Source organism: Miniopterus natalensis, chromosome 4, assembly GCF_054644295.1.
Source record: "Miniopterus natalensis isolate mMinNat1 chromosome 4, mMinNat1.hap1, whole genome shotgun sequence".
Classification (NCBI taxonomy): Eukaryota; Metazoa; Chordata; class Mammalia; order Chiroptera; family Miniopteridae; genus Miniopterus; species Miniopterus natalensis.
The window spans coordinates 73026228-73045575 of NC_142084.1; the positions used below are offsets into that span (position 1 = coordinate 73026228).

The 19348-nt window shown below is 46.4% G+C and overlaps 1 protein-coding gene across 4 annotated transcripts; it reads right to left on the reverse strand.

Annotated features, from left to right (window-relative positions):
* Nucleotides 1-397: 397 nt before the first annotated feature.
* On the reverse strand, nt 398-19067 carry SLC18A1 (solute carrier family 18 member A1). 4 transcript variants are annotated; one of them, XM_016210888.2, is made up of 15 exons: nt 18944-19067; nt 16979-17342; nt 16308-16366; nt 13938-14021; nt 12979-13071; nt 11319-11408; nt 11045-11088; nt 9118-9178; nt 8941-9036; nt 4282-4360; nt 3278-3329; nt 2025-2088; nt 1687-1806; nt 1340-1473; nt 398-511 (listed from the first exon to the last, which is right to left on the reverse strand). In XM_016210888.2, the coding sequence occupies exons 1-15, from the start codon at nt 19065-19067 to the stop codon at nt 398-400; spliced, it is 1578 nt and encodes a 525-aa protein (XP_016066374.2). The 4 variants fall into 4 exon arrangements, with proteins under 4 accessions (XP_016066374.2, XP_087672186.1, XP_087672187.1 ...); XM_087816060.1 differs by lacking the exon at nt 13938-14021; XM_087816061.1 differs by lacking the exon at nt 8941-9036.
* Between the last annotated feature and the right edge of the window lie 281 nt (nt 19068-19348).

Here is a 19348-nt window from a genome sequence, read left to right on the forward strand (position 1 = left end):
AGACAACAGATGAAACGAGGTTTGTCAGTCACCCCACTGGTTTCAGGGGCACACTGTGCTCCTTGCTGCCTCCAGGAAATGAGTCACCCCTTGCAGAACCTGTCACAGCGCAAGTTTAATCAGCCTCCCAGAAGCCTAGGAGAAAGCATCACTCTGCCCTCCCACCAAAGATGGGCCACCTGGGGCATCAAAGCTGGAGGGAGAGTGGTGGGTTACACAGGGGAGGAGACAACCTGGTTTGGCACCCGTGGGAGGGGAGGTTGAGAGACACCCAGGGGAGAGGGAAGTGAAGCCTATTGAATGGAGCGTGGTAATCTGGTTCCAGGGAAAGAGGTGGTCACTGAAGTTCGAGCCTCATAGAGCCACGTGTGACAGGCTCAGGGACCACCTTCTGCCGCTACTCCTCACTGCCAGGCTCCTCATCGCTGTCCTCCCCCAGTGGAAATGCCCTCGGGGACTTCTGGACTGCATGTATCTGGGTCTCCATGGGGCAGTCCTGGCTCAGAATTGCCTGCAGGGAGAGGTAGGAAGACAAATCACTGCACATCTTTACTCAGTCTTCTCACTCCCTTCCCAGCTAGCTCATCCAAGCCTAGGGTTGTTCAGGAAAGACTCAGGAACAAGCACAGGACCCTCTTTCTGCTTCAGGTAGGTGCACAGGCCTTCCAAGGCACCTAGCTGTAGCCACCCCAGTCAAGACAAACATCTGATATCTTGTAATTGAATCCTAACAGCAGTTGTGCAGGCTACAGCTGAAATTGGCACCCTCCCTACCCATCAGACCTTCCTTTCTTCTACTGTTCCTTTCAGCAGCCACTATATCCATCCCTAACCCAACCACACCCTCAGGGTGCTCATGCTGCAGTAAGAGGAAAGTATCTTGTTAACTAAAATCATATGTTGTGGTTCTCTCCCTGAGGTTTTGGTATTTTAAGAGATGACCTGGTAAGGATCATGGTAGATACGAATGAATGAATGGATGAATGAACGAACGAGCCCAGTGGAATTCTATCCATTTTAGGGAGATAATTTGGTAACTCATGCTTTGCTAGTAATGACAGCAACTATAAAATGCCTTTGATGGGTCCCTGCTCCCAACTCTTTACAAACTTCCCTCTTACCTTGTTTACTTAGGACCCTGCTTAACCACCTGGTGTAAGAGAGGAAGTGGTTATGTATAGAAGGGAAAACAAAGGAAAGACAAATATGAAACGGGGATCAGAAAACATGGCAAAGCCGAAAGAGATTAAAGAGGGAGGAAGTAAGAGCACAGAATGAAAAGGAATGAGAGACATGGAAAGAAACAAGATTTTTTTTGGCAGTAGTCAGAGCCCCTTACCAGTTTCTCCTCTCTGGCTGGGGGGCTCCTCAGGTAGCAGCAGAGAGGAGCATAGACGATGTTGACGACCCCGATGATGACCATGAGCCAGGGGAAACCAACAGCATGCACAATGGCACCCCCAGTGGATGGGCCTGTGAGGAATAAATCAGTCACCAGTGTTTACTGAGCCTTGATCACGCAGAAGACACCATGGGGGGGTCAGCAGGTGACCCAAAAGATGTCCCAGGGTCAAATACCTCCAGAACCCTGGGAGGATCAGCCTCCCAGCTCCCAGCTGGTAAACTGTAGAAAAGGGAGAATGGGACACTAGGTCCTGGGTGCTCGCCTCTGCCCCACCAACATACCTATAGCAAAGCCCATGCAAAAAGCCACATCTGCAATGGCGTAGACACTCCCATACACAGAGGTGTGGCGCAGGTCCACCAGGTGTCCCATGATGGGCATCATAGAGGAATCCACCATGCCTGTGGTCAGAGCAAACAGGACACCTCTGTCAGCAATGCCCCCAGTCGCCTCCCCGTCAGTGCACCCTCGCTACCCCTTCCTTTAGTCCACTGCGTTGGCCTGCTGTCCCCCCACTCAACACGACACCCATTCCAGGTCAGCCTTCCCACGGCCCTCCTCTGCTCTGATGCAAAGCCAGCATTCAGGGTCTCTTGTTTCCTTTGAGGGCACTTCTTACCTATGGCGAAGCCAAGCCCTGCATTGGGAGCAATGAGGCCAAAAATATTACGAGCCAGAGGAACCTGCAGTGGGAAAGGAGGGAGAGGTCATCAGGAGTCCAGCCGGGCCCTGTGGGGGCAGCGAAATAAGAAGCGTTTTCGCGTGAACGGCACTCACGTGTGCTCTGCGCCACGTATGCTACCTATTTGGATCCTCACACCTCCTTATGAAGAAGACTCTTTACCTCCATTGTAACGATACGGAAACTAGGCCGGTGCTGCTGGGTCAAATGCCCTGTCCAAAGTTACAGAGCTAATAGATGGCAAGATCAAGTGTGAACCTCAGATGTGACTGCATCGTATCATCACCATGGTCCTTTTCTGTTGTATGGGCTCTTCCTCCCTGTTCTCCACCCCCTGGCCTAGGTGAAGTCTTAACCTGGTAGCCACTGAAGCAAGAGAGAGAGGAGATACCAACAACCAATTACCCGTAAGCAGGTCCATGGCTTGGTGCCACACCAGCAAGTCTGTGAAGCTCATTCTCCCGCCCGCCCTGCCATCCACGGGAGCCTCCCTTTCCTCGTCTGGTGGTTCCTCACCTTCCTCCCTGGGCATCTGTCACCCAAACTTGCTACCCCAACACACTCACCTCTCAGAGGTTTAATGTACCACTTAGATGTTAGTGGTTGATAATAACTTTGGGAAAGATTCCTCAGGGGGTATTTATATCTTATTAATAGTATTGGCTAAGATTCCCTGGGACACACTATATGCCAGACACTGCTGTGTTCTATGCGGAGTACCTTGGCAACCCTGTAGGAGTGCTTATGATCTCCATTACGGGGACGAGACAATGAGGGCTCAGAGAGCTTGAAGGGGCCCTTGAAAATGGAAAAGCCCTTCTTTCTTCTTCTATCTAATATTCTGGTGCTGGAGGCTGAGGCGCAGATAGTGGTTGACCTAGTGGCTTATGGGGTTCTGTCAAGGTGGGATGAATAAATGAAGGCATAAAATGCACCATCTTCCTGGCTCCATAAATTGATACCAACATGTATTGCTTCATATGCCCATACACAGAGACTTAGACCTCTGACTCCAGCCTTCCCTCTCTCCAATGGGATGCCTGATGGCATCTCTCTCAGTGCTCAATTCCTACGTATGTCAGAAATGGGCTTTCTCGCAGTGCTTGCCAAGTCAATCCTCTGCTCATTTTAAAGGAAAGTGGTATTTAAATATCTGGGCGTCTCTCTCAACCAGACCTTATTATACTCACACAAAGCAAGCTGGTACCTACTACCACCATGCCAATCAGGGAGCAAAGCCACCTGGGGGAAAAAAGCTGTCATTAAATAGTGCCAAAGGGAGAGATCCCTTCCACCTACCACCTCGTCACCACCACAACGGCTAGTCCTACCACACCTGATCCCAGGAACCCCGTTGGACATCAGAAGATAAATGCATCTCTACATGACCAGTTTGTACCCAGGTGAGCCCTTTCTCTGTCCTTTCCTTCCCTAATCTCTTCCCTGGCTCCATGCCTCTTTCCATAGTAGAAGTGGAGGAGGTGCAATGGGAACTATTCTCCGTTCCCTTAGAAGAGGAACCAGTTGACTGAGAGGGTACTGGCCCCTTGGAAGTCATGCTCAAACTTAATTCTCCCTGTTTTCCAATTCAGACAACCTCTCTCCTATTCATATTTTATTTGGTCTCAAGATCCATCTCAGAAACCACAAAAAACAAAAAGAAAAAAACAACAATGAACTTCTTTCATTCTCTGATTTCCTACAGCAGTGGTGTTTAAACTCATTTTAAAAATCTATATGCTGAACTACAAAGATAAAATTAAAGCTATTCTCGCTGTAATGGAGGAAAAGGGTCCACACTCAGAGCTCTTAGCCCCCAACCCTTGGTGGCCTCTGAGGGATCCGTGGGACACAGTTTGGCAACCACTGACCCAGAGTACTGCTTTTTTTATACCTGATCTCTGTGGGGTTATTTTATCTCTTCAACTGGACAACAAACATCTGGAAAGTATAGGTTGTCCCTCAAACACTCACTGCCACATCTATAGCAACCAGCTCAGGACCACCCTTCCTCTTTATAGCCCTCACCACCTATGCACCCCCATGCTCCCAGTGGGCAGTCTTAGTCTGTGTGTATTTGTCCTAAACCTTCAACCTCAGAGAAGTTGTTCCTCATCCCAGGTGCAGGGACAACCTCAAAAGGCTGTCCTACCTTACATTCCTCTTTTTCTTCCCAGATTCCCAGTCTACGTACCGACCCATCTTGTTGGCCAACACACCAAAGAGGTTGGTGCCAATGAGGTAGGACACACTGGCAGGCAGGAAAGCTAGACCTGTAGAAAGACACAGGACTGCATCTCAGGACATGCCTGTTTACTCTAAAACACCTTGCTTCCTACAAGACAGTGAAGTCCCCCTATTACCTTCAAGGATTGCAAACCAGTGTGTTTTGTGGGTTGGAGATCCTCATGAAACCCAGAGCAGATGACATAGGGTCCCACACCTCCCGATCCTATATGCCTGGAAATGGAATGGGAAGTTTTGGAGGGGAATGACATATTCTGATTTGTTTTTTTAAAGTCCCTGTTTGTAGTTAGGAGAATGGCTTCATGGGACAAGAGTGGAAGCCAAAGGACTACCTGAAGAACCCAGGAGAAAAGAGATAATGCCTCAGCTCAGAAGTCACTATGCAGAAGTGAATAAAGTGGGAGGCATTTTGCAGGTAGAGCCAGTGGAGTTTTCTGTTGGATTGGGTACAGGCATAGGAGTGGGGGAAAGAGAGAAATCAAGGATGACTCCCAGGTTTTTGCCTTAATGAACTGGGTGGCTGGAGACTGGAAAAGAAGGAAGAGCTTGGAGGGATCATGAAAAGCTTGAAAGACCTATCAGATGTCCAACTGGAGACATCAGGCAGTTGGGCACACAAGTCTAGAGTTCCAAAGACCCTCAACACAGATACGTTCAACTAACTGATTTACGCATGGTTCTTACAGCCATGGGAACGGCTGGGCTTACCTACCAAAGCCCAGGTAGAAAAGAAGAGAAACCTAAGGTCTGAGGCTCTGAGGCATCCTACCTTTAAAAGTTAGCAGAGAGGAAGGATACAGGAAAGGGGGAAATGAGCAGCCAATGGAGTAGGTGAGAGGGAACAGAATCCAGGAGAAAAGGGAACAAAAGGAGTTTGGGCTTCTCTAGGAGCTGAGACGCTTCAGCCATAAAGAGAAGGCAGTGATGTGCACAGGTGCAGGCAGTGAGTACGCCTAGTGATGGAAGCGTGTGAGCTCCCTTCTCATTTCTTCCATTTCTCAATGACTGGGAGTTGAGAATGACAAAGGTGAAGGGATGCGGTTGTATAAGAGGTCTGAATGGAGAAGTGTAAAATAGTGAGTTTGGAAAGTGGGAAGGAGAACACAACTAGGGGACTTATGGAAAGATTGTTGGACGGTGTAAAAACCAACTATAAATAAAAATAAATTTTAAAAAATGATTATAGCGGCCCTAAATCTAAGGTGAGACCAACAGCGTGGTTGCATCTTTCACTACTTGTGTTCAGACAAGTTGCTGGCAACCAGATGGGCGTAGCCAGAATCAAGGCTTTGCCAGGTGACAAGCCCAGGGGAAGAGTGGGCAAAGGAGCGGCGTGATGGGATCCAAGCTGAGTAAAGGAAGAAATGAAGATGTGAGTGGTGATGGAAACAGAGCAAGGACTGCGGCCAGTAGTGATCTCAAAGTGGCCAAAATGTGTTGATAGGGGGCTACTAGAGTACCTGAGCAGGGGATACGTAAGGTGGTAACTGGACTGCTTGGAATGGAGATTCAGAGGTGATATGATTAATGGTGATGCCAAGGTCAAGATTATATAAAGGTTTGATTGGTTAAGGTGGTGAAGAGAAAAAGATCATTGCAAAAGAGTAGATTAAGGAATAGGCCAAGATGTTAAAGGGTTATCCACTTGGCTATCGAAGTCACCAAAAACGGTGACAGGAGTAGAGGTGAAAAAGAACCGAGCCAGGTGTTTAATGAATGAGGAGGGATAACTAAGGGGCTGGTGGATGATTGCAATGAAGAGGGGTGGGTGGTATAATTTAACGACACGATCTTCAAAGGAGTTGCCGTCTTCACAGGAGAATGAAGAAGAAATGATTCAGAAGCAGCAAAGGAGAGCAAAGGAGGAACATGGACTTTCACCAAGAGGTCTGCATGAAACCGTGTTCTCAGGAATCATCCAGGTTTCAGTTAGGTCAAGGAGATGAAGGACATGCACAGAGAAGAGGCTGAGGGCGCTGGGACCTTGCCCATGACAGGCAGTTCCATAAGGCCCAGGGTTTGGGAGGGTAATGGGAAACTGGGTCAGACTAAGAAACCTCTGAACTTTGGGGATAATAATAATTCCTATTAGGTAGGCTGGCTGAGGGGCTTGAATGACATGATGCATATCAACCATTTTTGCATAGCTCCTGCCACAGATTAAGTACCCTCTGAGCACTGGCCTTAATTAGTATCATCTGGTGAGAAACAGGGTCAGGACTTGGACCCAGGCCTTCTCACTCCGCCTCCAGGTGTTTCCACCACCCACACCACCAGTGTGGCAGCCAGATGGCTCTGGCACAAGGGACTACTTGGAATCAGCAGTGTGAGTTTCCGTGGGTCTCACCAGCCTGTACTGAGAGGAAACAGTGCTGCCTCCTAGAAACTGTTGTGACGATTACAATTAAACCCAAAGTCAACAATTCACCAGTTAGGCTGATAGCTTGTTTGCTTTTAATATTCTCTTCTGTGGGTGGAAGTGAAGTATATACCTCAGTGGATTTGCCTAGTCAACCTGTACAGTGTGGCCATCTGTTTCAAACTGTATCCATTTGTTTATGCTTAATTGCTTTAAAAAATTAGAAGTTATAAGTGCTCAACTGTTTACCTGATTATCTGGAAACCAGTTCCTCTAGGAAGCCTACTAGCCTCCCAGATCATGCTCTTAATGTCATTTTGAATCATGCGCACTTTTCTAAATGAGGTTTTCCTTAGAGTGGCTTGTTCTTTAGGACCCGGTAATAGCTTGCATTTCAGTGGCATCTTGTGCAAAATAGGTGTCCCAGACTGTATGTCCATAGACACACACCTGCTTTTCACAGCACATCTTCAAGGAGTGGGGATTACACATAGTTGTAATTGTCAACATGGTTTAAACAAAAACAATTACGAAAACAGTAATGATTTTAATTTATGGAGTATATCCTATATTCCATGTGTGGTGTGAATCCTTTTATAATTCATAGATCCATTTAATCCTGAAAACAACTCTGAAAAGCAGCTCCATTTTTTACAAATAAAAAAAGTGGAATTCACAAGAGGTTAGGAAACTTATCCAAAGTTACAACCAGTAAGACGCCACCAGGCGGGCCTGCTTCCAAAGCCTGAGCTTTCCTTCCACTCGCTGCTTGCTCAGTGAGAGCAGCAGGCACGTGGGACATTAGAGAGAGCTCAGTCACAGATGACAATCCCTCCCAAAGCCTCATCCTTTATTCCCAACAGGTGAGAGGTGTTCTGCATTTAGAGCAATATGTTTCAGTGTGGTCACTGAGGCCATCTCAGCACCACCTGGAAACTTACTAGGAACGCAAACTTGTTTCACTGAATTGCTGGGTGGGGCCCAGATATCTGAGTTTTAACAAGCTTTCCAGGCAGTTTGAGACAGATGGCACTGAGGACTGCAGTAAAGGATGGAGGAAGACAAAGCGTCCTTGAGCTCTGGGGAGTGTGTGAAATCAGCCTGTGAGCTTCCTCAGGCCTCACCTGCCACTCTGCCTCTACTACCACGGGGCAACGGCACTGCCTAATAGAAACTACAGTGCCGATTACAATTAAGTCCAAAGTCAACAATTCACCAGTTACTGCTGGATGCTGGTTTGCTTTTAATATCCTCTCCTTTGGGTAGGGAAGCCTGGGGAAGGGCCCCTTTGAGCCGTGGCTCCCACCTACACAGCCAGAGCCTCAGGGCAGGGGATGCTGGCTGGCACCGAGCACTGACTAACACAATTAATTGTCATGGCCAGGGGCAGCTGCAGGCCAGGAAAATTCAATTTGGGGCTGGGAGCCTTGCTTAGAATCGTCCCCTGAAAAATTAGATTTAGTGCTTTTTATTGCTTGCTGAGCAGTATCAGGTCCTTATCGGCTTCCCCTCTGGCCCCAGAAGCCTCTCCTCCCTGCAGTGACTGAGTGATTTGCACGTAGACTTCTCTGTCCCTGTCCTCAGGCTTCCTGGAAAGGGCCAGCACCTCCTCTTTAAGCTCAGATGGGTCACAAGGACATCTGTCCTCAGAGCAGAGGCTGGAGGCCTCTCTCCTGGGCCCAGAGCTCTCCACTGGGGTACAGAGCCCAGCACCTTCCCTAGGTGAGGGCCACAGAACATATTCCATAAACTACTTTTTAGAGGTGAAAAGATAGCAAAAAAAAAAAGTAATGTGGGGGAAGGGGAGTCGAAGAGAGAAAATGTGGATGGTAATGGTGGTGCATATGAATGCTCTACAGGTACAAGACTTCCATTTATTCCTCAAATTACCCTTGAACTAGATAATATTCTGATGCCTATCTTGGAGATGAGAGAAGTGATGTTCAGAAAGTCTCTGATTTGCGCAGTTTGCATAGCCAATCAATAGAAATGAAAACCTAGGTCCTCTGACTAGAAATCATTAATGGTTCTACGACACAGGAAACTGTTGCTCCATAGCCCTGTCAACCCCTCCTACCCTGTCCTCCTTGGGCTGCAGGTGAGAATTGGAAGATAATTCTATGAAGGAAGCACATTGTCTGTCTGTGACCTTGAAGACCTGGACCTAGTGATGCTTTTCTATTACTCGAGAAAGGTCCCGAGGACACACCTCTGCTCAAGCCTGAGTTGGGGACCAAGGTCACTTACCCAGCTGCCACTCAGGGGAGCACATGGTCTGCATCATCCAGATGGGCAGTGTGGGCTCCAGTATGGCCACTCCCATGTTGGCAAAGCAGAGGGATCCTGGGGGGACAGTTCTGTGAGCTGCAGTGGCTGCCCTGAAGTCTGGACTCACCCAACCCGAGGGGGGTATTGTCAGCTTACCTGCAGCCACCAGGATATAAGGGTCTTTGAGAAGTGTAAGGAGGGGAGTCCCCTTGGCACTCTGAGAACATGGACAACAAAAACTTCCATTTGTATAGTATATAAATCTCTCCTGTTTTCACAGAATCTGAGAATGTACAGACCTGGAGTCAGCACAGACCCCACAGGGTAAGGGCTCAGTCCCTCAAGGCTGCCCCAACTTCAGATGCCAATCACAAGTAGTGGGTTCCCAGGTCACCCACACTTTGGTCTGACTTGGCTATAAAGCCAAGGTATTTAGAATAAACTTTCCCATGTTTTTTGTATTTTTTATCTTCCTTCCTTCCTGGTTTGATATGGATTTCCCAGAGCCATCTCTGGCTTGGAGTCAGAAAAATACCAACTCCGATATTTAACTGAGACAGAATGATGGTCTGTAAGGATGATCTTGGGAGAGAGGTTGCCTGGATGGCGTCTAAGGTCTTCTCTGGCTCTGGGATGTTATAACTATGAATGTACAAGTCCTAAGGTCATTGTCTCCTTCCTGGTTCTGAATATATATATATATTCATATGGAAAATAATACAATAATTAATAAATAATAATACAAGAATAAACTGTTTCATGTGCTCACAACTATAAACCTACTTTTGCCATACCCTGTGTATTAAATACATATATTAAACTCATGACTGTATGTATGTGTGTGTGTGTGTGTGTGTATATATATATATATATATATATATAGTCATATACTGTTTAACAACAGGGGTGCATTCTGAAAAATGTGATTAGGCAATTTTGTCTTTGTGTGATCACCATAGAGTGCACTTACACAAACCTACACAGGATAGCTTACTGCACACCTAGGATATATGGTACAGCCTACTGCTCCTAGTCAACAAGCATGTACAGCATGTTATTGTACAAAGCAACACAAAATTAAATTAAGCACAAGAGAAAATCATGCAAACATGAGACTCAGTAAACAGGAGATATATGAGGCCGCTGCTGGTGTAACACAGCATACTGTTGTACAGCAAACTCTTTTTTATAAGTAGATAGAGTACACTCTAGCCCTGGCCAGTTTGGCTCAGTGGCTAGAGTGTTGGCCTGCGGACTAAAGGGTCCTGGGTTCAATTCCAGCCAAGGGCACGTACCTCAGCTGTAGGCTCCATCCTCAGCCCCAATTGGGGCTCTTGTGGGAGGCAACCAATCGATGTGTCCCTCTCACATCAATGCTTCTCTCTCCCTTCCACTCTCTACAAAAAGCAATGGTAAAAATATCCTGGGGTGAGGATTGAAAAAAAAAAAAGAGTACACTCTAAAGTAATGATAAATAGTATAGTATAGTAAGTATATAAACCAGTGACATAGTTGTCTGTTATCATTATTGTAATGTACTGCACATAATTGTATGTGCTATACTTTCATACAACTGGCAGCCCGGAAAGTTTGTTTACACCACAAACACATGAGTGACACTGGGAGCTACAACATTACCGTGGCTATGATGGCAGAACAGCTACAGTGTTATTAGGCGATAGGAATTTTTCAGCTCAATTATAATCTTAAGGGACCACCATTGTATATGCAGTCTGTTGTTGACCAAAACATTGTTATGCAGTGCATGGCCATATATAGGTATGTATGTGTGTATACATATGTATATGTGTGTGTGTGTGTGTATTCTATAAGGTTTCTTTGAGTCTTCATAAGGCCCTTCCTCCACCTTTGTCCAATATCAAGACAGATTCCCACACCCCCCCCAACACACTACCCTAAATATGACCCTATCTGGGAATCAAAGTACAATTCTCACATCCCCCGACTCCATTCCCCTTCACCTCTCTTGTTGTGGTTTGACAGGGATGATCTAGGGATGCCTGGATCACTGCCCGTAGCCATTCTATATATCTCTTGGCAATGGGGCTTGGTGTCTACTTACCTCAGGAGAGAACTTGGAAGGCTGTAAAATGCAAAACTGGAGTGCTAAGAAAGAAAGAGGGAGAGAGACAGTTCCAGTTTATCCACCAACTCGTTGGAGGCTCCAATAGCAGCCACACTGCTGCCACTCTATCACATGTAGACCTAGCTCCCTAAGTTTCTTCATTCTTTCCTAGGATGGGGCAGTCCTTGATCCATTCAAACATGTCAAGACTGACACCACAGCACAATGCTTTCCCAACCTGACCGGGACTATCACCTGTCTGGTGACTTACCTCCATCCAGCAGTGCCAGGAAGGCCAGGATGAGGAAGGGTGCAGACTTCCCAACAAACTCATACATCACACTTCCAAAGGGAGCTCCCACTGCAAAGGCAAAGCAGGCCCAGATTGCAGAGATGAAGGCCAGTTCCCAGCCAGTGTGACTTATCCGCATGGACCAGTGAATGTGTACTGTGGCCTACTTGGGGCTGAGCTCCACATGAGGCTCTGGGGACTCAGATGAAGAAGACCTGGTTCCAAGGTCTTCACATTCTAGTGGAGGAAAGGAGCATGGTGGTGGTGGGCGGGACAACCCAAGTAATTAGAACATGATAAAAAGTAAGTTCAACAGTAAAGGCTCCATCTACAAAGAGCTGTGTGAGCACAGTGGAGTGAGTTCGGGAAGCCACACAGGCTTTGTCAGGTGGATAATACTGGTGGGGAAGGGTCATGTGTAAAGAAGACAGAGGTGTCAGAAAGGAGAGTGTGGTTGGAGAAGAAATACAAAAAAATCAACTCTACTAGGGTATGAGTATTTGGGAGAGGAAGAGTAGAGGCAGGGAAGGTTGAAGCCAAATAGTTAAGGGCCCCATATATCCAGATAAAGCATCTACTTGGCCTTGAAGGCTGGGGAGAAACATCAGTGCTTTGTAGCAGGGGAGAAATGCTGCCAGCTCTGGGCATAGGGAGCTTCCTCTGGAGCACCTTGGAGGAAGGAAAGACTGTGCAAGGAGTCAGGCAGGAGGCTGGTGCCATATTGCAACTGAGACCTGATGAGGAGCTGACCTTGAGGGAGTGGCTGTAGAGAACACAATGGGTGTACTCATTTGGGAGTGAGAGGAGAGAAAGGAGACAGGGACCCAGTGGTTTTAGCTTGGGTGTTTGGGTAGGTGGGTACTAACAAGGAGCAGAGGTTTTGTTCCATCTCTTTCCTGTGGTGGCAGAGGGTGGGGTACGAGCCAGGGAAGAGACTTCTCCCCAATTAGCTCACAAGCTCCTACAGGGCAGGAACCATGTCTGAGGCTTCTTACTGATACCCCCTCTGTGTTAGCATTGTGGTTGATATGTAATAAGTGCTCAGTAAAAGTATGTGGCTTGTCAGACTAGTCAATTAAACCATAAGAGGGATGAACCTCAAAGAAAGGACAGCCTTATGGTTTCACATTTGGGATTCGAGTCCAGAAAATCTGCATCTATATCCTTGTTCTGGCATTTCCTGGCCGTGTGACCTTGGATGACTATCTAACCTTCCCTCTTCTCATCTCTATATCAGGGGCAATCATCCTTCCGTCGCAGCATGGTGCTGAGAATTGAAGATTATGTCTGTAATGCATTTAGTACAAAATCTGACAAAGCATGTTCTACTGTTGAAAGCTGGCCATGTGCAGAAGCAGAAGTGAGGCAGTGGCTGCTAACATGGGGATAGTCACTCCCTTGAATAGACTAGGTTTCTGGACCATTTCCAGGACCTCAAGGGCTATTCAGCTTCTTAAAGGAAAAGGGATTTCACCTTCCCAGGGCAAAATTTCATAAGGACTCAAAACATGATTGGACAGAAAAAGAGGGAAAATATTGTCTTCCATGACCTTAGGAACCCCTGCCTCCTGGAGCCATCTTCAGAGAGTCTGCAGTACCCCCACCCTACAACTCTAGATCTGGGGCCAATGCCACTTACCCAGCACTCCCAAAGCCAGGCCCCCCAAGGCGATTCCCATAGCGCGACCTCGCTCATAGTCGTCAGTATAGACACTTGCCAGCATCCCAAGACCTGAAGGAGGTAACAGATGGAGTCAGCATGCAGGAGCTCTCTGCCTGCCTCTCTCACAGGGTTCCTGGCCTTCACCTTATTATATCATCAGGGATCATCTTAGCTAGAGTTTCAGCTTCAGGGGTTTTGCAAAACTTAGCCCATAGCATTTTACAAATATTTCCCCACTATTCCCCCAAACTCCCACATTGCTCATTCCCTTTGTTCAGAATATTGTTGGAAGTGCAAGTCTCTGGGAAGGGGACACAGAATACCATTGTCCTACGACGTAGTATTTCATATCATCTTATCATTTCCTAGCACATTTCCCTGGATAAATAGATACAGACTAGGTCAAGGAAGGGAAAACCTACAAACACAGAGCACTGCTCTATTTAACGGGGGAGCCCGAGGAGAAGTAGGAAAGTATCAAATACCTGGAAGAGAGCATGGACTGGGCTCTCATGTCTGTTCACTCATGTAAAACGGCAAAGGATTACATTCATATTGTACTTGATAACACTTTGCAAACTGTGAGGGTGTTACTGGCAGTATTAACATTACTGTTACTATAAAATGGTAAGAGGGGACAGAGAAAAGACCACAGAGTGGCCTTAAGTAAAGGCTTGGCTTTATTGTTTTACCTCGGGCTTGCTCTGGCCTGAGCTAGCTGCATCTGAACATTATCGGAGGAAGTCATGTCAGCCTGAGGAATTTATAGGCACTGCCAGCAACTCCAGAATTATCTTGGTTTTGAATCCCAATTTCTGCCTTCCAGGATATTTTCTTTAATTTTTTCATATAAATTGTATAATAGGGTCTGACGGTAGTAAGAGATGGTAAACGAGGCAGTGTGTGCGTGTGTGTGTGTAAGATGTCGGTGTTACCTGCAACAGATGAAAATGAAGATCCAATGCCTTGAAGGGTTCGAGCCACAAAGAGCAGTGTATACGTACCAGAAAAAGCAAACACTGGGGAAAGAGAAAAGCAAGAACGCTCCAGTTAGCAAATTGCCTTTGTTCCCTGGCCACCAGAAAACCTGCCCGTGATATTACAAAGATGAGCCATTATGCATATGTCTTAAGCAGGCTCACTGCTCCCTGTTCTTGGAGCTGTCTTTCTGATCTCCCACCCTTCATCAGGACTGCATTTTAATTGGTATGAAGACTGAGGAAGCACAGAAACATAAACAGATTCACCACGCGGGAGATGGAAGGCTGGATTTCCACATTTCTTGCCCAAAGCTCAACCTCCAACATTCTGTCCACTGGAATCAGGCTGTCTATGAAGTCCAATGCCCTGGACTGGGAACTTGTCCTTCCACCCTACTTCTGGATCCTCCATACTCAACACCTAGATTTGACCTTTGCCATTGTTGGGCCCTAGTGGGTTATCTGAAGGATGGAGATAAAAAGCTACGTGTACTTGAAGGGCCATAGGCATTGGGTAGATATTAAAGTAATACCTTGCTATCCAATCGGATCCTTCCCCTTACCTTACAATGGAAGACCTGTTAGCCAGATCAAATCAGTGAGTGTTTACTAAGCAATGCTGAGCAGGCAGCTGTGCTAGTCTCTTAGCAGATGTAAACTAAAGAGACATTCAGTTCATGCCCTTGAAGAGATTTGGTCTACTAGAGACTAACATACACAAAACTGAGAACCAAAGAGAAATATGTTATAAAAAACTAAATTACAGGGTGCTGGTGGTAAGGCTGGTAAGTGCAGACATGTCTCACCTCCAGTTCCAGGGCAAAGGCCCGGAGAGACAAAGGCTCCCTCCCAGAGTGTCTGCATCAGCAGACTTGAAATCCCGCTGCCCATTTATTACAGAGGCCTTTGCTTGTTTATGTCTTATAATCTCCCACTCCTTCCCGACATGATCACACTGTCTCCCAAACATGCACACGCTTGGTCTCTCCTTGCGTGGCCTCCAGTGCCCTCTCCCAGGCCTTCTGATTTCCAATCTGTTCAAGGTTGGTTCTTCCTATATCCTTTCCCAAGAAATGATTTATTACTCTTACCTCACCTCCGACCAATCAGCTCCCAGCATGATCCTGAGCCCCCTAACCCGCGGTGACCTGTGATTTTGCCCTATATAATTGTAATGTGCACGCCGTCAGAGAGTTTGGGCCTTTAAGCCTTAGCTCCCCATTCTCCTGGGGGTGCCATTCACAGTAACATAGCCAATATTTCTCTACTGCCATTCTCGGTGTTTAGGGTTTTGCTCTGCTCGCGCTGGGTGGACAAACTCTTTCTGTTTGGCAATGGCATCATAAAGCCCTGGGGACTGAAAACGTGCCTTTTTATACTTGACATTCCTTCAGTGAATTTTGCCATCAACTCTTATGGAATGAATTACGTCTCATTTGGCAGAACAGCGCAAATTATTCATTTTTAATTTAAAGTTTAGTGTAGGCTGAGCCTCTAGAAGTTCAATAAACATTTCTAACTTGAGTATCTTTATTTTCTTTGATGCAAGTACGCTGCAGTTCTGAGACAGAACGCCATCCAGCGCCTGCACTTGGCAGCCTTCTGCCCTGAAGGAGACAACCTCTCACTAAGCACTGGTTGGTAGGTGTCCAGCCCTGTGTTGGAAGGGAACACCTGAGGAGAAGCAATAAAAAAGCAGGAGGCACAGGAGGTCTGTGGTTCGGGTCAGAGAGTCTGCAGAGGCACCAGGAGCCACCAGTGGGGCCACAGGCTGCCTCCCCTGTATGAATCCCACCCCATTTGGTCCTGCTTTATTTTAATTCTCAGGGTCAATTTCCAGACCTGTTTTTTTCTCACTTACTGTTCTTATCCCATCTCCATTTAATCAGGAACATTTATCAGTTACCGGATAGACTATTTGTCTTTCTTTTTCCTGTTTCTTTAGCAAATTTATTTTCCTAAGTTAGAACATTTCCTAACCTTTAATGGTCGAATTTTCCAATATGACCTCTTTCCAAAGATACAAGGTTTGTTCTGAACTCACTCAAGGGTTTACTGATACACACACACACAAGCACACACGCTAGAGCAGACCCAGTAAAACAGCCTTCACGATTTTCCGCAGCTGAAGGAAATGAAGTGTCTTCTCCTAGAGCAGAATACACAAATTCCAGCTAGACCGTTGCCATTGCTGCTCCGGTTGCCAGACCAAACACTCGCTCTCATAGGCACTTGGCCAGCTTGGCCCTGCTCGCTTCCCGCAGTGCCCGTGATAAAATCAAGGGCAATCGGGGAGAGGAAGAAAAGAGGAAGCAAGTTACTTACTAACTGTAGACAGAAACATGATAATGAAGCCAGCAAACATGGGGAGGTGATATCCAATCCTAAAAGGGAATTTAAAAAAAGATACAGTTCCAGGAGGCATCCAGATACCTGGACGATATGTTTTCATGTAACTAGGAAAAGAAACTCAGTTATTTGAGTACATGGTAAAATGCGTCTCTGAATGCAGGTGTGGAGAATGGACATGACACGTGAATGTATATAAGCAAATAAACGAACATGAACAATTACCCACAGACCAGGGCCCAAACCTTCTTTTCCAGAAAGGCTAGCCTCCTCAGAGCGCATACCCCTTTGGAACATCAAGATAATCCCAAACACACCTGCTAAGAAGCCAGTGCTCTAGATCACAATAGGCCTGTCCCATTCCCATCTTACCCTATGGGAGCCATGCTCTAGGGCACTGAAAAAGCGTGAATGGTGTACTTCTCTTCACTGGTTCTCTTCTTGGTACTCTAGTCATTACATCACTAAGAATATCCGAAGCCCATGGCATTTCTTCAACATCATGCTATCCTTTGGGGTAACCAGCTTTTCTAGCAGCTGACTGTCCTGGGGTGCAGACGAAAGAGTTTCTTTTTCCCTTCTAACCACCTTTGGAGTACCTCAGCCCATTCTCTTATTCCTGAGCCCCTGGGCACCCACGCATATACCTGTTGGTGAGAGGCCCCACAAATGGGTTGACAAGAAGCTGCATCAGGGCCTTTGAAGCGAACAGGACCCCGACTCGTATGTTCTCTTCCTCCAAGAACTCTGTGTGTTGCAGGCAGTTGTTTTTATGGGATGAGATGACTCCTGTGACTGCAGGGGGGATGGTGCCAGAAGTGCCATTTGTCCTTGCGGTGTTGCTGGGCGCACTCTCTTCCACAGCCATGGTGTTGTTGTCAAAGAAGGAGAAGACAGTGGAAAAGGCAGGAGAAGCGAGGGCGTGCCGGGAAGCTGCGGTGGTGCCGGGGAACAGGGAAGGGTCGACTGCTTTGAATTCTGTGGCATATAGGAAGGTGGGCACAATGGGCACTGAAAGTCAAGAAGGACAAGTGGTAAGGGCTAAGGACACATTGTCTTTTTACCACTAGTGGGTCCAGGGTCATTGCTATGAGGTTCAGTTTCATGCTCAAGGCAGGTTTCTAACTGACATGACCTGAAGCCCACTAAAAGATTGTGCCCCCCAAGTTATGCTATTAGCTAAAGTACCTAAATCCTAACTATCATACAACTGGGCCTCATCATCAGAGATCCCATATGGACTAATTCGCCTACTGGCTAAAATGTATTTGTGATCACAAAGTCAACACTTGCGGAGCTGTCATAATTTTTCTTGAATATATGTACAGAGAGAGGGGAAAATTTTGTCACCAGATGCTCATTTTCCCAGCTGAGGTTGACTAGGCGGGCTCTGCCTTTTTATTTCTGCTCTCAGGCAGAGATGGCAGAGCATGGAGACAGGAACAGCAGGCCAGTGTCGGGCAAGAAGCCCCAGCTCTGGGGCAGTTGGGCAGAGCTCAAATCCCAACTCTGGCACCTGTGAGTGAGCTGGCCTCAGAGAGGCACTTAACACTCCAAACCTTGTTTTTTCTTTTGTAAAGAAAATAGAAAACAGACCCATAGATACAGAGAACAAACCGATGGTTGCCAGGTAGGAAGAGGTTTGGGGAGCTGGGTGAAAAAATTGAAGGGATTAAGAAGTACAAATTGATAGTTACAGAATAGTCATGGGGTTGTAAAGTACAGCACAGAGAATATAGTCAGAAATATTGTCATAACTGTGTATAATGCCAGGTGACTAGACTTAGAGGGGGATCATTTCGTAAGTTATATAAATGTCTAAGCACTATGCTGTACACTTGGAAGTATTATAATATTAAACGCCAACTGTAACTGAACAATTTAAAAAGTTTAAAAAATAGAATATACCAGGATATATGTTTTTAGGATTTAAGATTATAATCTATATGGGATGTGTGTGTATTTAGTTCCCCTAGGAGTAATGATTCAGTGTTGGCTAAATTCAGTGTTTGCAGCTACTTTAGAGAGCATAACTACTATGAATGATGAGAATGGACTATATTGGATTAACAATTTGTCTCAGAAAGCTTCTTGCTTAAGAGTGTACACCCAAGAAGGGCAACATATTAGCACCCATTTAGAACTGGCATAACCAAATGTAAAGATGAGTAGACTACCAACTAAAAAAAAGCAGAAGTCTGATGGTGGGTTTTGATATAAAGATCAATAGCCATACAAAGTATGTTGTTTTGGTGGAGCAGAAGCTGGGAAGGCAACAGTGAGAAGAGGCTCACTGTCCCAGAGGCCACTTGGAGTCATTAGCACCTTGGGAAGATAGCATGGGGAGGGAGGAATGCCAGTTCTGCTCTAGTCAGCCTGTTTTTTGGTCAGACACTCTCTGAATTCCTTCTCTTTGAACCTCTGGAGCTTTCAGCAATGGTTGGCAAGCTCCAGACTCCTTTTCCTGCTGTCTCCTCCAATTCCCCGCAACCTCCGTGCTGTTTCAAGCATGATAGGAAACATTCTCAAGTCCATTCACTGCTGAAAGCTAGAGGAGGGTGTGTTGCCGGACCCAGAGCAAATTACCCCCGACACCAAGACCCCAGACGTACCCACCACAGTAAGCAGCATGTTGTCCAGGAGCAGAGCCACAAACACCACCACCAGCACCAGCTTCCGGGACTCTCTCGCCTTCTGCAGCCAACGCGGAGGGGTGTCCCAAACCGCCCTGAGCATGGCGAGGACCGGACTGGGGCGTCTTCTCCTCCAGGTTCTTAGGGAAGGTCCTGTTACACCTGTAAAGGTCTTCTGCAGCCTTTACAGAAGAGGGAGAAAGTCTGCCCAGACCAGTGTAGCTCACTATTAAAATAAAAAGTACAGAATTGCTAAAAATAGGATAGTATTTGAAAACTTTCCCCTCAAAAACTTTTTTTTTTAATCCTCACTCGAGGATATGTTTTCTTATTTTTATTTTTATTTTTTAAAAAATATATTTTTATTGATTTCAGAGAGAAGGG

Bases quoted from the DNA above. Each gene is read 5' to 3' on its own strand.
- SLC18A1 (XM_016210888.2), bottom strand. From the start codon at position 19,067: ATGCTCAGGGCGGTTTGGGACACCCCTCCGCGTTGGCTGCAGAAGGCG. The intron at 17,343-18,943 runs GTACGTCTGGGG...CTTGACTTTCAG, and splicing joins CATGCTGCTTACTGTGGTGG to TGCCCATTGTGCCCACCTTC. The intron at 4,361-8,940 runs GTAAGTGACCTT...GTCTTTCTACAG, and splicing joins CTCCCCTGAGTGGCAGCTGG to GTCTAGCTTTCCTGCCTGCC.